This window comes from Heterodontus francisci, chromosome 27 (assembly GCF_036365525.1).
Source record: "Heterodontus francisci isolate sHetFra1 chromosome 27, sHetFra1.hap1, whole genome shotgun sequence".
Classification (NCBI taxonomy): Eukaryota; Metazoa; Chordata; class Chondrichthyes; order Heterodontiformes; family Heterodontidae; genus Heterodontus; species Heterodontus francisci.
The window spans coordinates 47,731,385-47,745,217 of NC_090397.1; the positions used below are offsets into that span (position 1 = coordinate 47,731,385).

The 13,833-nt window shown below is 43.1% G+C and overlaps 2 protein-coding genes across 4 annotated transcripts in view; one reads left to right on the plus strand and one right to left on the minus strand.

Moving 5' to 3' along the window:
- Positions 1 to 2,425, minus strand: part of gcc1 (GRIP and coiled-coil domain containing 1) — a 41,374-nt gene extending 38,949 nt beyond the window's left edge. The window contains exon 1 of one of the 3 annotated variants that reach the window (XM_068059300.1): positions 2,311 to 2,425. The gene's annotated coding sequence lies outside the window, so the exon portion shown is untranslated. Of the gene's footprint in view, positions 1 to 2,096 lie in introns of all 3 variants that reach the window. The other 2 variants (XM_068059299.1, XM_068059298.1) reach the window with 2 other exon arrangements.
- Positions 2,426 to 2,541: 116 nt separating this feature from the next.
- Positions 2,542 to 13,833, plus strand: part of LOC137384804 (ADP-ribosylation factor 4-like) — a 28,830-nt gene continuing 17,538 nt past the window's right edge. Inside the window, exon 1 of the mRNA XM_068059301.1 lies at positions 2,542 to 2,952. Coding sequence (XP_067915402.1) covers positions 2,886 to 2,952 — 67 coding nt within the window. The 5' untranslated portion in view covers positions 2,542 to 2,885. The remainder of the gene's footprint in view (positions 2,953 to 13,833) is intronic.

Consider the following 13,833-nt stretch of genomic DNA (forward strand, 5'->3'; position numbering starts at 1 on the left):
TGGCGTACAGACTGGTCACATTCCCACAGGAGATGATTGGGGTACAGACTAAACACATTCCTGCAGTACATGATTAGGATTTACACTAGACATATTCCCATAGGAATTGATTGCATTTCAGACTAGACACATTCCCACATGAAGTCAGATGATGCAGCAAAAGGTGAAGTTCCTTGGATGAGGAAAGAAACTAAAATTAAAATGAGACTTAAAAAGGAGGCAGATGACAAATCCAGGATTAAGAAAACAAAAGCAGGAGAGTGGCATTAGACTGGGTGGGATGTTGAAGAATGTCTGGAGTGAGAAGCAAAGAAGTTATGTTGAACCTTTATAAAACATTGGTTAGGCCCCAGCTGGAGTACTTTGGCCAATTCTGAGCATCACACTTTAGGGAGGATGTCATAGCATTGGAGAGGATGCAAAGGATGTTTACCAAAATGGTACCAGGGATGACAGACTTCAGTTATGTGGAGAGAGTAGAGAAACTGGGTTTACTCTCTTTAAAGCGGAGAAAGTTAAGAGGAGATTTGATAGAAGTGTTTAAAATCATGAATGGCTTTGATAGTTTCACTTTGTTTACTCTATTTCCAGTGGCAGAAACGTTGGTAATTAGAAAACACAGATTTAAGGTGACAGAAAAAGAACCAGAGGCAACACTTTTTTACAAAGTATTAAATGCACTGCTTGAAAGGGTTGTGGAAACAGATTCAATAGTAACGTTCAAAAGAGTAAAATAAAAGCAAAATACTGCAGATGCTGGAAATAAAAACAGAAAATGCTGGAAATACTCAGCAGATCTGGCAGCATCTGTGGAGAGAGAAGCAGAGTTAACGTTTCAGGTTAGTTCTGATGAAAGGTCATTGACCTGAACTGTTAACTCTGCTTCTCTCTAAACATTCAAAAGAGATTTGGGAAAAACTGTACAGGACTATAGGGAATGTGTTTAATTGGATAGCTCTATCAAAGAGCCGATGCAGTCTTGATGAGCCGAATGGCTTCCTATTGCGCTGTATCATTCTATTATTCTACAATTGCCAATCCCGGATGTTAATCGCTCCACTACTGGCAGCTGTGCCATCAGCTGTCTCGGCCCTAAGCTTTAGAATTCCTTCCCTAAACCTCTCCAACTTCTCCTTCTGTAAGTCACTTGTTGAAACCTACCTCCTCGACTAAGTTTTAGGGCACCTATTCTAATACCGCCTACCTTGGTTCGGTGTCAATTTTTATCTGATTATGCTCCTATGAAGTGCCTTGAGGTGGTTTACTATGTAAGGCATGGCTTATTTGGTAGCATCCTCACTTCGGAGTCAGAAGGTTGGGGGTTCAAGTCCCACTCCAGAAACTTTGAGCACAAAAATCTAAGCTCTCACTCCTGTGCAGTGCAGAGGGAGTATTGTACTGTCAGCAGGGCAGGGCCAAGGGAGCACTGTACCAGAGGGGTAGGGCCTAGGGAGTGCTGCACTGTTGAAGGGTCAATACAGAAAGACTGTTGCACTGAGGAAGTGCTGCACTGTGGGAGGTGTTGTCTTTTGGATGAATTGTTAAAACGAGGCGCCATCTATCCTCTAATAGATCCCATGGCATTACTTTGAAGAAAAGCAGAGTAGTTCTGCCAGTGTCCTAACCAACATTTAGCCCTTAATCAACATTACTAAACAATCAAATGCTGATCATTGTCACATTACTGTTTGTGGAGCCTTGATGTGTGCAAACTGGCTGCTGTGTTTCTGACATTACAACACTAACTACACTTAAAAAGTATTTTACTGGCTGTAAAGCACTTGGGATGTCGTGATGTTATGAAAGGCATTATATAAACAAATACAAGCTCTTTTTTTAAAAGGCTTAGTCACCTACATATAGCGCCTCTCACAGTCAGGATGTTTGTGTCTTTTTTTTAAGCCAATACGGCACTTTTCGAAGTGCAGTCACTGTTGTAATATAGAAAACAATTTGTACACAGCAAGATCCCCAAAATAATAATGGTCAAATTCTCTGTTTTAGTAATGTTGGTGGAGGAATGAATATTGGTCAGGAAAAGGCGAGAGAACTCCCCTGTTCTTGGTCGAAATGGTCATGAGATCTTTTGCACCCACCTGAGAGAGGAGACAGGGCTTTGGTTTAACGCCTCATCCGAAAAACGTAGCCTCCGACAGTGCAGCACTCCGGCTGTACCGACCAGCTCGCTGTGGGACTCCAATCCCCGGCCCAAGGCCGCGTTTGACCAACACACCGGGCTCCAGTTTCCCTTCTCACCCAACGAAAGGCCACTTCACCTCACTCACAAAGCCAACAGACCTGATACCTCACCGAGATCCGCCTACACTCCGGGCTGAACGTCGCCTTCAGTCCGAGTCCAAGCTTCCAAAGCCGGAAAACCTTCGCTGACGTCGCCAATGGAGCAGTAAAGACGCCATCTTGGGAAGGTCACAGCACTGAAGGTGAAAGGTCACAGCCGCGACGCCAATCTAGTTGCCTCTTTGAGAGAAACTGCTTATTGGCCGAACCGCCCGGAAGTGGCTTCCGGAGTTCACCCCACCCTCTGACGTAATTTCTTCCCTGTTGGCTGGAGGATTGTCATTAGAACGTCATCACAGTGCTATCTCTCGTTTTTACTGCAGTCCGAGTCCCGAACCGTTAGGTCCAGAACCTAAGACTCGCCTGAGCCGGCAGGTTCTGAATCCAAACCCGAGACCCGCCCGAGCCGGCAGGCCCCGAATCCAAACCCGGGATCCGCCCGAGCCGGTAGGCCCCGAATCCAAACCCGAGACCCGCCCGAGCCGGCAGGCCCCGAATCCAAACCCGAGACCCGCCCGAGCCGGCAGGCCCCGAATCCAAACCCGAGACCCGCCCGAGCCGGCAGGCCCCGCTCCGCTCGCGGAACCATGGGATTATCTATTTCGAACATACTGACCAGACTCTTCGGGAAGAAACAAATGCGAATCCTGATGGGTAAGTCCAGGCCACCACTCAGTGTAAACAGCGCTCCAGGGGAATGGCTCCTGGCCAGCATGAGGAAGCTCTCAAATATTGAGGCTGGAGTTTATAATCCTGCTGCTCGTATTGAGAATGAAGGAAATTGGTGATTGAGATTGTCCAGGTTTGACTGTAGGAAACACTGGATCAGACTCTTGTGATTCTGTTTAGTTTTGTCATCTGTATAAGTATGTAATTCGAATAAATATCCGTTTGGTAGATGTAAACCTGGTGTTGGGGCTTGAACTCTGCTTTATATTGTCATTTGTTCTAAAGTATAGTCTTTTTCAGTGATAAAAATATATTGTAAAAATGGCAATTTGATCAGTTCAGATGGAGGACCTATACCCTGAATGATAACCTGTTGTCTCCTTCCATCTACTAGTGGGCCTGTGCTGTGTTTCTAACTCTTTCAGAATCATGGAATGATATAGCACCGAAGGAGGCCCTTCAGTCTATTGTGCTTGTGCTGGCTCATTGAAAGGGCTGTCCAACTAGGCCCACTTCCTTGTTCTTTCCCCATGGTCCTGTATATTTTTCCCTTACAAGTATTTATCCAATTCCCATTTGAATGTTGCTGTTGAAAACACTTCTGCTGCCCTTTCAGGTAGTGCAATCCAGATCATAACTCACTGTGAAAAGAAAAAGTTCCCTCAAGCTACCTGTTTCCTTTGCAGTTACTTTAAATCTGTGTCTCTGGTTACTGATCCTTCAGCTGTTGGAGCAGTTTTCCCTTACTTTATCAAAACCATTCATGATATTTTAACACCTCTGCTAAATCTCCCTTTCTCATTCTCTGTTCTAAAGAGAACAAACTCAGGGTGGTGGTGATAGGAGATTTTAATTTTCCCAACATTGACTGGGATTCACTTAGTGTTAGAGGTCTAGATGGAGCAGAATTTGTAAGGAGCATCCAGGAGGGTTTTCTCGAGTAGTATGTAAATAGTCCAACTCGGGAAGGGGCCATACTGGACCTGGTGTTGGGGAATGAGCCCAGCCAGGTGGTTGAAGTTTCAGTAGGGGACTACTTTGGGAATAGTGATCGCAATTCCGTAAATTTTAGAATACTCATGGACAAAGATGAGAGTGGTCCTAAAGGAAGAGTGCTAAATTGGGGGAAGGCCAACTATACCAAAATTCGGCAGGAGCTGGGGAATGTAGATTGGGAGCAGCTGTTTGAAGATAAATCCACATTTGATATGTGGGAGGCTTTTAAAGAGAGGTTGATTAGCGTGCAGGAGAGACATGTTTCTGTGAAAATGAGGGATAGAAATGGCAAGATTAGGGAACCATGGATGACAGGTGAAATTGTGAAACTAGCTAAGAGGAAAAAGGAAGCATACATAAGGTCTAGGCGGCTGAAGAAAGACGAAGCTTTGAAAGAATATCGGGAATGTAGGACCAATCTGAAATGAGGAATTAAGAGGGCTAAAAGGGGTCACTCCAGAATTGGCCTTTATAGCCACTCCAGGCGCTGCTTCACAAACCACTGACCACCTCCAGGCGCGTATCCATTGTCTCTCGAGATAAGGAGGCCCAAAAGAAGAAAAGGGGTCATGAAATTTCTTTAGCAAACAGGGTTAAGGAAAATCCCAAAGCCTTTTATTCATATATAAGGAGCAAGAGGGTAAATAGAGAAAGGATTGGCCCACTCAAGGACAAAGGAGGAAAGTTATGCGTGGAGTCAGAGAAAATGGGTGAGATTCTAAACGAGTACTTTGCATCGGTATTCATCGAGGAGAGGGATATGATGGATGTTGAGGTTAGGGATAGATGTTTGATTACTCTAGGTCAAGTCGGCATAAGGAGGGAGGAAGTGTTGGGTATTCTAAAAGGCATTAAGGTGGACGAGTCCCCAGGTCCGGATGGGATCTATCCCAGGTTACTGAGGAAATAGCTGGGGCCTTAACAGATATCTTTGCAGCATCCTTAAACACGGGTGAGGTCCCGGAGGACTGGAGAATTGCTAATGTCCCCTTGTTTAAGAAGGGTAGCAGGGATAATCCAGGTAATTATAGACCGGTGAGCCTGACGTCAGTGGTAGGGAAGCTGCTGGAGAAGATACTGAGGGATAGGATCTATTCTCATCTGGAAGAAAATGGGCTTATCAGTGATAGGCAACATGGTTTTGTGCAGGGAAGGTCATGTCTTACCAACTTAATAGAATTCTTTGAGGAAGTGACAAAGTTGATTGATGAGGGAAGGGCTGTAGATGTCATATACATGGACTTCAGTAAGGCGTTTGATAAGGTTCCCCATGGTAGGTTGATGGAGAAAGTGAAGTCGCATAGGGTCCAGGGTGTACTAGCTAGATGGATAAAGAACTGGCTGGGCAACAGGAGACAGAGAGTAGCAGTGGAAGGGAGTTTCTCAAAATGGAGACGTGTGACCAGTGGTGTTCCACAGGGATCCGTGCTGGGACCACTGTTGTTTGTGATATACATAAATGATTTGGAGGAAAGTATAGGTGGTCTGATTAGCAAGTTTGCAGACGACACTAAGATTGGTGGAGTAGCAGATAGTGAAGGGGACTGTCAGAGAATACAGCAGAATATAGATAGATTGGAGAGTTGGGCAGAGAAATGGCAGATGGAGTTCAATCCGGGCAAATGTGAGGTGATGCATTTTGGAAGATCCAATTCAAGAGTGAACTATACAATAAATGGACAAGTCCTGGGGAAAATTGATGGACAGAGAGATTTGGGTGTTCAGGTCCATTGTTCCCTGAAGGTGGCAACACAGGTCAATAGAGTGGTCAAGAAGGCATACGGCATGCTTTCCTTCATCGGACGGGGTATTGAGTATAAGAGTTGGCAGGTCATGTTACAGTTGTATAAGACTTTGGTTCGGCCACATTTGGAATACTGCGTGCAGTTCTGGTTGCCACATTACCAAAAGGATGTAGATGCTTTGGAGAGGGTGCAGAGGAGGTTCACCAGGATGTTGCCTGGTATGGAGGGCGCTAGCTATGAAGAGAGGTTGAGTAGATTAGGATTATTTTCATTAGAAAGACGGAGGTTGAGGGGGGACCTGATTGAGGTGTACAAAATCATGAGAGGTATAGACAGGGTGGATAGCAAGAAGCTTTTTCCTAGAGTGGGGGATTCAATTACTAGGGGTCACGAGTTCAAAGTGAGAGGGGAAACGTTTAGGGGGGATATGCGTGGAAAGTTCTTTACGCAGAGGGTGGTGGGTGCCTGGAACGCGTTGCCAGCGGAGGTGGTAGACGCGGGCACGATAGCGTCTTTTAAGATGTGTCTAGACAGATACATGAATGGGCAGGAAGCAAAGAGATACAGACCCTTAGAAAATAGGCGACATGTTTAGATAGAGGATCTGGATCGGCGCAGGCTTGGAGGGCCGAAGGGCCTGTTCCTGTGCTGTAATTTTCTTTGTTCTTTGTTCAGTCTCTCCATGTTTGATGAGGTTCCCCATGGTAGGCTCATTCAGAAAGTAAGGAGGCATGGGATTCAGGGAAAGTTGGCTGTCTGGATACAAAATTGGCTGGCCCATAGAAGTCAGAGGGTGGTAGTAGATGGAAAGTATTCAGCATGGAGCTCGGTGACCAGTGGTGTTCCACAAGGATCTGTTCTGGGACCTCTGCTCTTTGTGATTTTTATAAATGACTTGGATGAGGAAGTGGAAGGCTGGGTTAGCAAGTTTGCCGATGACACGAAGGTTGCTGGAGTTGTGGATAGTGTGGAAGGCTGTTGTAGGTTGCAACGGGACATTGACAGGATGCAGAGCTGGGCTGAGAAGTGGCAGATGGAGTTCAACCTGAAAAGTGTGAAGTGATTCATTTTGGAAGGTCGAATTTGAATGCAGAATACAGGCTTAAAGACAGGATTCTTGGCAGTGTGGAGGAACAGAGGGATCTTGGGGTCCATGTCCATAGATCGCTCAAAGTTGCCACCCAAGTTGATAGGGTTGTTAAGAAGGCGTATGGTGTGTTGGCTTTCATTAACAGAGGGATTGAGTTTAAGAGCCGTGAGGTTATGCTGCAGCTCTATTAAAGCCTTGGTTAGACCACACTTGGAATATTGTGTTCAGTTCTGGTCGCCTCATTATAGGAAGGATGTGGAAGCTTTAGAGAGGGTGCAGAGGAGACTTACCAGGATGCTGCTTGGACTGGAGGGCATGTCTTATGAAGAAAGGTTGAGGGAGCTAGGGCTTTTCTCATTGGAGCGAAGAAGGATGAGAGGTGACTTGATAGAGGTGTACAAGATGATGAGAGGCATGGATAGAGTGAATAGCCAGAGACTTTTTCCCAAGGTGGAAAGGGCTATTACCAGGGGGCATAATTTTAAGGTGATTGGAGGAAGGTTTAGGGGAGATGTCAGAGGTAGGTTCTTTACACAGAGAGTGGTGGGTGCATGGAATGTGCTGCCAGCGGTGGTAGTAGAAGCAGATACATTAGGGACATTTAAGCGACTCTTGGATAGGTACATGGAATATAGTGGAATGAAGGGTATGTAGGTAGTTTGATCTTCGAGTAGGTTAAAGGTTCGGCACAACATCGTGGGCCGAAGGGCCTGTACTGTGCTGTACTGTTCTATGTTCAAGGTGTCTCATCCTTGGTCCTATTCTAGTAAATTTCTTCTGCACCCTCCCCAAGGCTTTGACATCCTTTCTCAAAGCTGATGTCCAGAATTGGGCACAGTACTCCAACTGGGCCTAACCAGTGTTTTAGCGGTCAAACATAAAGTACATCTCGACTTTACATTGATCTTGTTGATAAAATAGTTAAAATTATACATGATTGCATCAGTCAAACAGCTCCGGAGGTGTCTCTCTCTGAAGTCTACTTTTTAAAATATTTATACACAATACATTTAATACTCTGCAGCAGTCAGAGTTTCAATTTCAGGTCAGAACAAATGGTGAAAGTTCTAACTGGAGTCAATCCTTACAAGCAGCATTGTTGACCCTTTAAAGAGACAATGCCCCTTCGCAGTTGGATTATCCTAAACGCCCCATATTGCTGGCCATGTTCTAATAATCAAAGAGCACTTTAAATCAATTTAGAGGTTTAGTGTAGCTTCCTTGCTTTTGTACTCCGCTTCTATTTATAAATTTAAGGGTCCCCTATGCCTTTTCAAAAGCCTTCTCAAGTTGACATGCCACCTTCAAAGATTTCTGTACACAGGGGCGGCGCAGTGGTTAGCACCGCAGCCTCACAGCTCCAGCGACCCGGGTTCAATTCCGGGTACTGTCTGTGTGGAGTTTGCAAGTTCTCCCTGTGTCTGCGTGGGTTTCCTCCGGATGCTCCGGTTTCCTCCCACATGCCAAAGACTTGCAGGTTGATAGGTAAATTGGCCATTATAAATTACCCCTAGGATAGGTAGGTGGTAGGGAAATATAGGGACTGGTGGGATGTGGTAGGAATATGGAATTAGTATAGGATTAGTATAAATGGGTGGTTGATGGTCGGCACAGACTCGGTGGGCCGAAGGGCCTGTTTCAGTGCTGTATCTCCTTTTTAAAAAAAAAACACGTTTCTTTGTTCCTGCACCCGCTTTAAACTTGTACCTTTTTTTTTATATTGCTTCTACTCATTCTTCCAAAGTTAATTTCAGACTTCTCTGTTAAGTTTCGTCTGCCATGTGTATGGTCCTTTCACCCACCTATATCCTCTTGAAGTCTGTTTAATGAAAGCTACTGTTAGGGTGCTGGATACAGACTTATCAGGCAGTGCATTCCAAATGCTAACCACTCATTATGCAAAAGTTTTTTTTTTCCTTGCATCGTCTCTGTTCTTTTGCCAAAAATCACCTTAAATATGTGCCCTCTGGTTATCCACTCTTAGGCCACTGGAAAATATTTATTTTTATTTGCTCTATCTAAACCCTTCATGATTTTAAACACTGTATCAAATATCACCTTGGCTGCCTTTGACTAAGGAGAACAATCCCAGCTTCTCCAGTCTAACCGTGGAATTGTAATCCCTTGTCTCTGGAACCATTCTAGTAAATCTCTTGCACACCCCTCCAAAGCCTCAGGTCTTTCCTAATGGGTGGTGCCCAGATTTGGACACAATACTCCAGCTGGCTGAACTAATGTTTTATTTAGGTTTAGTATAACTTCTTGGCTTTTGTACGCACTACCTCTGTTTATAAGCCTTATTAACTGCTTTGTTGGCCTGTCCTGCTGCCTTCAAAGATTTGTACACAAACGCTGCCAGGAGTCTCTGTTCTTGCACCCTCCTTAAGATGGTACCATTTAGCTTGTATTATTTCTCTGCATTATTCCTAACAAAATGTAGCACCTCACACTTTTCTGTGTTGAATTTCATCTGCCATGTGTCTGGATATTTCCTCTTGAAGTCTGCTAATATCTTCCTCATTGTTTATTTCGCTTCCAAGTTTTGTCTTCTGCAAATTGAAATTATGTGCTGTACCCCCGAGTCCAACTCAAATGTATGTCAGAAATAGCAGTAGTCCTATTACTGAACTGTAGGGAACGTCACTATACCACCCTCCAGTCTGAAAAGCTGCCATTTGTCACAACAATTTTCTATCCTTTAGCCAATTTTATATCCATGTTGCTGTTGCTTTTATCCCATGGGCTTCAATTTTGCTAACAAGCGAAAAATGTGGTGCTTTCGGATGCCGTTTGAAAGTCCATATGCACAACATCAATACAGAACACAAGGAATAGGAGCAGAACTGTTTTGTCTTCTACCACCCTTTGTTACCTCATCCAAAACTTAACCAAGTTAGTCATAATTTGCCCTTAACAATTGTGCTGGCTTTTCTTTATTAATCCATACTATTCTAAGTGGCTTTTAATTTTCTTGTGCATTAGTGTTTCTAAAAGCTTCCTCACCACTTGTGTTAAACCTTACAATTACATGCCAGTCAGTTTATCCTCTCCTTTTTTGAAAAAGGGGGTAGCATTTGCAATCCTCCAGTCTGCTGGCACTATCCATGTGTCGAAGGAGGATTGGAAGTTTGGTCAGCAGCTCTTCCATATCTACCCTTGTTTTCCTTATCAACTTAGCATGTATCCTGTCCGGACCTGGTGACTTATTCAATTCAGGTACTACTAGCCTTTCAAGAAACTCTTCTCTATTTATATCTCATCCAGCATTCTGACAACCTCCTTGTTGAATGTAACTTTGGCAAAGTCCTCTTCCTTGGTAGATACTGACGCAATTTATTAATTTAGTACCGCAGTCATGCATTCTGCCTCCACCAATAATGTCTGTTTTGGTCCCTAATTGGCTTCACTGCACCTCTGACGACCTTTTTACTGTTAAGATACCTGAGATAGTCTTTGGATTCCCTTTTGTGTTAGCTGTCAATCTATTCTTGCACTGTCTCTTTTCTCCTCTTCCTTTTTTCATTTCTCCACTGTACTTTTTTAATCAGCCTGATTCTACCTTGTATTATTAAGCTGTCATCTGCAAACTTTGAAATTATGCGCTATATCCCAAATCCATGTCAACATGTCAAAAGAGCAGTGGTTCCAGTACTGTCTGAGTGAACACCACTGTATTCTTCCCTCCAGTCTATAAAACAATCATTCACCATTAATCTTTGTTTTCTGCCCCTTAGGCAATTTCAGATTGACTCTGCTGCTGCATGTTTAAAACCATGGGCTCCAATTTTGCTAACATCTCTTGTGTGTCAGCTGTGGCTCAGTTGGTAGCACCCTCACCTCTAGGTTACAAGGTTCAAGGGCTTGAACACACAAATCAAGGCTGACAACCCAGTGCAGTACTGAGCAAGTGCTGCGCCATTGGATATGCCGTCTTTCAGATGCAATGTTAAACAGAGGCCCCATCTGCCTGCTCAGGTGGATGTAAAAGATCCCATCCTATTTCGAAGAAGAGCAAGGGAGTTATCCCCAGTTTCCTGGCCAGTCCCTCAATTAACATCATAAAAAACAGATTATCTGATAATTATCACATAATCTGTTTTGGGGAGTTTGCCAAAAAGATGTTCTGCCTATCTAACAAATGAGTAATGTGATATATGAATTTCAGTGCCACTGTGATGCTAGGTATATAGGCTGTACATCCCAAAAACTGGCATTTCATAAAAAAGAACCTGACCTTTTCTGATTTGCTTTTAGCAACTGGCAAGGTACAGGCCATACCCAGCCAACCTATGCTTGCAAAACTCAAAACAGTGTCCAACATTAGACGTGATTCTGTGATTGGACAACATTTGCTAAATAATCCTCAGTGTACTAGGAATTACGCTGACAGCCAATTTAAGATGGTCAGTCAGGCTCACAGTGTCACGCATTTGCGTTTACTGGAAGCTACATATATTAATACACAGGGCCCTGTTCTTTGCAGACATAAAGAACATGTACACACATTGTGCCTGTTTCAGCTAAACAAAGTAAGTGACAGCCATTCGCTGGTTCATTGCTCAGGGCAATGCCTTGACCAATCAGTCAAGCTGCCTGGTTTAAATTTCAAACAAAGCTTGGCAGTTAACTGTCATTCACCATAAACTGATGTATTCTCTGTGGCAATGCCTCTACCAATCAGAGTCCACTTGCCAACCAGTCAGCACTCTCTTTCCATATAAGTATAAATTTGTTGCTTCCCTTTACATTGGTATTTTTGCAAAATGTCCTGATGAGTGCAAGACGAAAAGCTTTGACAAAATGTCTCTATTTTCAGCAATACAATGAAATTAGCCAAACATGATTTGCTTTTAGCAGCAGTGCTGACTTTCATTATTAACCAATACTTTTAAGTGCTAGTTAATTTTGTCCCAGATTATTGCCTCGAGTTTTTGCACCACCGACTTTAGTCTGACTGGTCAGTAATTGCCAGGTTTATATCTCTCTCCTTTTCTGCATGGGGATGTAAGATTTGGAATCCTTCAGTCCTCTAACACCAACCCTATATCCAAGGCAGAATGGAAGATTGAGACCAGAGCCTCCACAATTTTCACCCTTATTTCCCTCAATAAACTAGGATGCATCCCATCCAGACTGGGTGACTTTTCTACTTTGAGGACTGCCAACCTTTTAAGAACAATTTCTTTATCTATTGTTAACCTATCAAGTATCACAAACATTACCAGTATCCTCTTTAGTGAAGACAGATGAAATGTATGTATTTAGTACTTTGCCATGCCCTCTGCATCTACAAGATAATCTCATAGAATCATATAGTAGTGCAGCACAGAAGGATTTGGTCTGCGCCAGCTCTTTTGAAGAGTAATCCAGTTAGTCCCATACCCTTGCTCTTTCCCCATATATTGAAAACATCAAGGGATATGGGAATAGTGCAGGAAAATGGAGTTGAAGTAGATCAGCCATAATCTCATTGAATGTTAGAGCAGGCTCGAAGGGCTGAATGGCCTACTGCTGCTCCTATTATGTTATCCCTGCAATCTTTTTTCCTTTTAGCATTTTACTCAGCTCCACCCTTCCTTTGACTCCTGTTTGTGGATGTTGCGACATTGAGTAAATTTAAGGAGGAGATAGACAGATTTTTAATTAGTAATGGGTTGAAGGGTTATGGAGAACAGGCAGGAAAGTGGAGTTGAGGCCGAGATGAGATCAGCCATGATCGTATTAAATGGTGGAGCAGGCTCGAGGGGTTGAATTGCCTACTCCTGCTCCTAGTTCTTATGTTTACTATTTATATGTTTGTAAAAGACTTTTGGGTTCCCTTTTATGTTAATTGCTAATCTATTCTCTTTCTTTCTCTTTGCCTCTCTCATTCCCTTTTTAGATCTCCTTGTGTTTTATATATTCAGCTTGGTTTTCTACAGTACTATGCACCTATACAGTACTATCATAAGCTCCCTTTTTCGGTTTAATTTTAAATCTTTATATCTTTAGTCATCCAGGGAGCTCCAGCTTTGGATGCCCTACCTTTGCCCACCCATGCAAATGTGTCTGTTCTGTATCTGACCTTTTTTTTTTGAAGTGTTCATTTACTGTTTCACCTGGAAATCTTTGAATCAAATCCACCTGACCAGATCCCTTTTCAACTCACTAAAATAGCCTTCCTCCATAGAAACATAGGATGATATAGTACAAAAGGAGGCTTTTTGATCCATTGTGCCTATGCTGGCTTTTTGGTAGAACTATCCAATTAATCACATTCCTGCTCTTTTCCCATAGCTCTGCAATTTTTTTGGCGTGTCCCTTTCGAATCTGCTTCCATCCTTTTAGGCAATGTTTTCCTGATTACAATAACTTGCAATGTAAATATTTCCAGCTGTTTTCATAATTGAAAAGCATTTTCACTTTTATATGGCCTAAAACAAAAGCAAAATACTGTGAGGGCTGTAAATCTGAAATAAAACAGAAAATGCTGGAAAGACTCAAGTCAGGCAGCATCTGTGGAGAGAGAAATCGAGTTTGTGTTTCAGATTGATGACCTTTCACTAATACCAATCTCTCCACAGCCAGGCTATTTCTTTGTTCCTCCCACCTTTCAAGGCTAGCTCTGCAATCTTCTCTCCACTGTCTTATACTCAACTTCACATGTGCAATCTCAATATATACGATTTTACAAGTATTTTTGCTGTATTGCATCTAAATACATAATACCACATAAATTATTTTCAATGCCTTATGGTAGAAAAATAATACATTGTGACATTAAGCAATCAGTTGATGAATACCAGATTCTTGAATACAATCCGAAGTTGAACAAGACTTCAGAAACCTGCTCTACAGAACCACCTTGTGATGGAGAGGATACAAGATCGGAAGTTCAGCTTGGAATCAAATAGGCTGATGTGTTTGTGCACAGTCTGGTTCAGCCAGAAAATGGTTGAGGGTAGAATTAGTGGCGAGAGAATGGAGTTTGTAGCCGTGTTTTCGGGTTTCCCAATATTTAAAGGACTGGATGTCAGACAAGCAGTTTATTGTCAC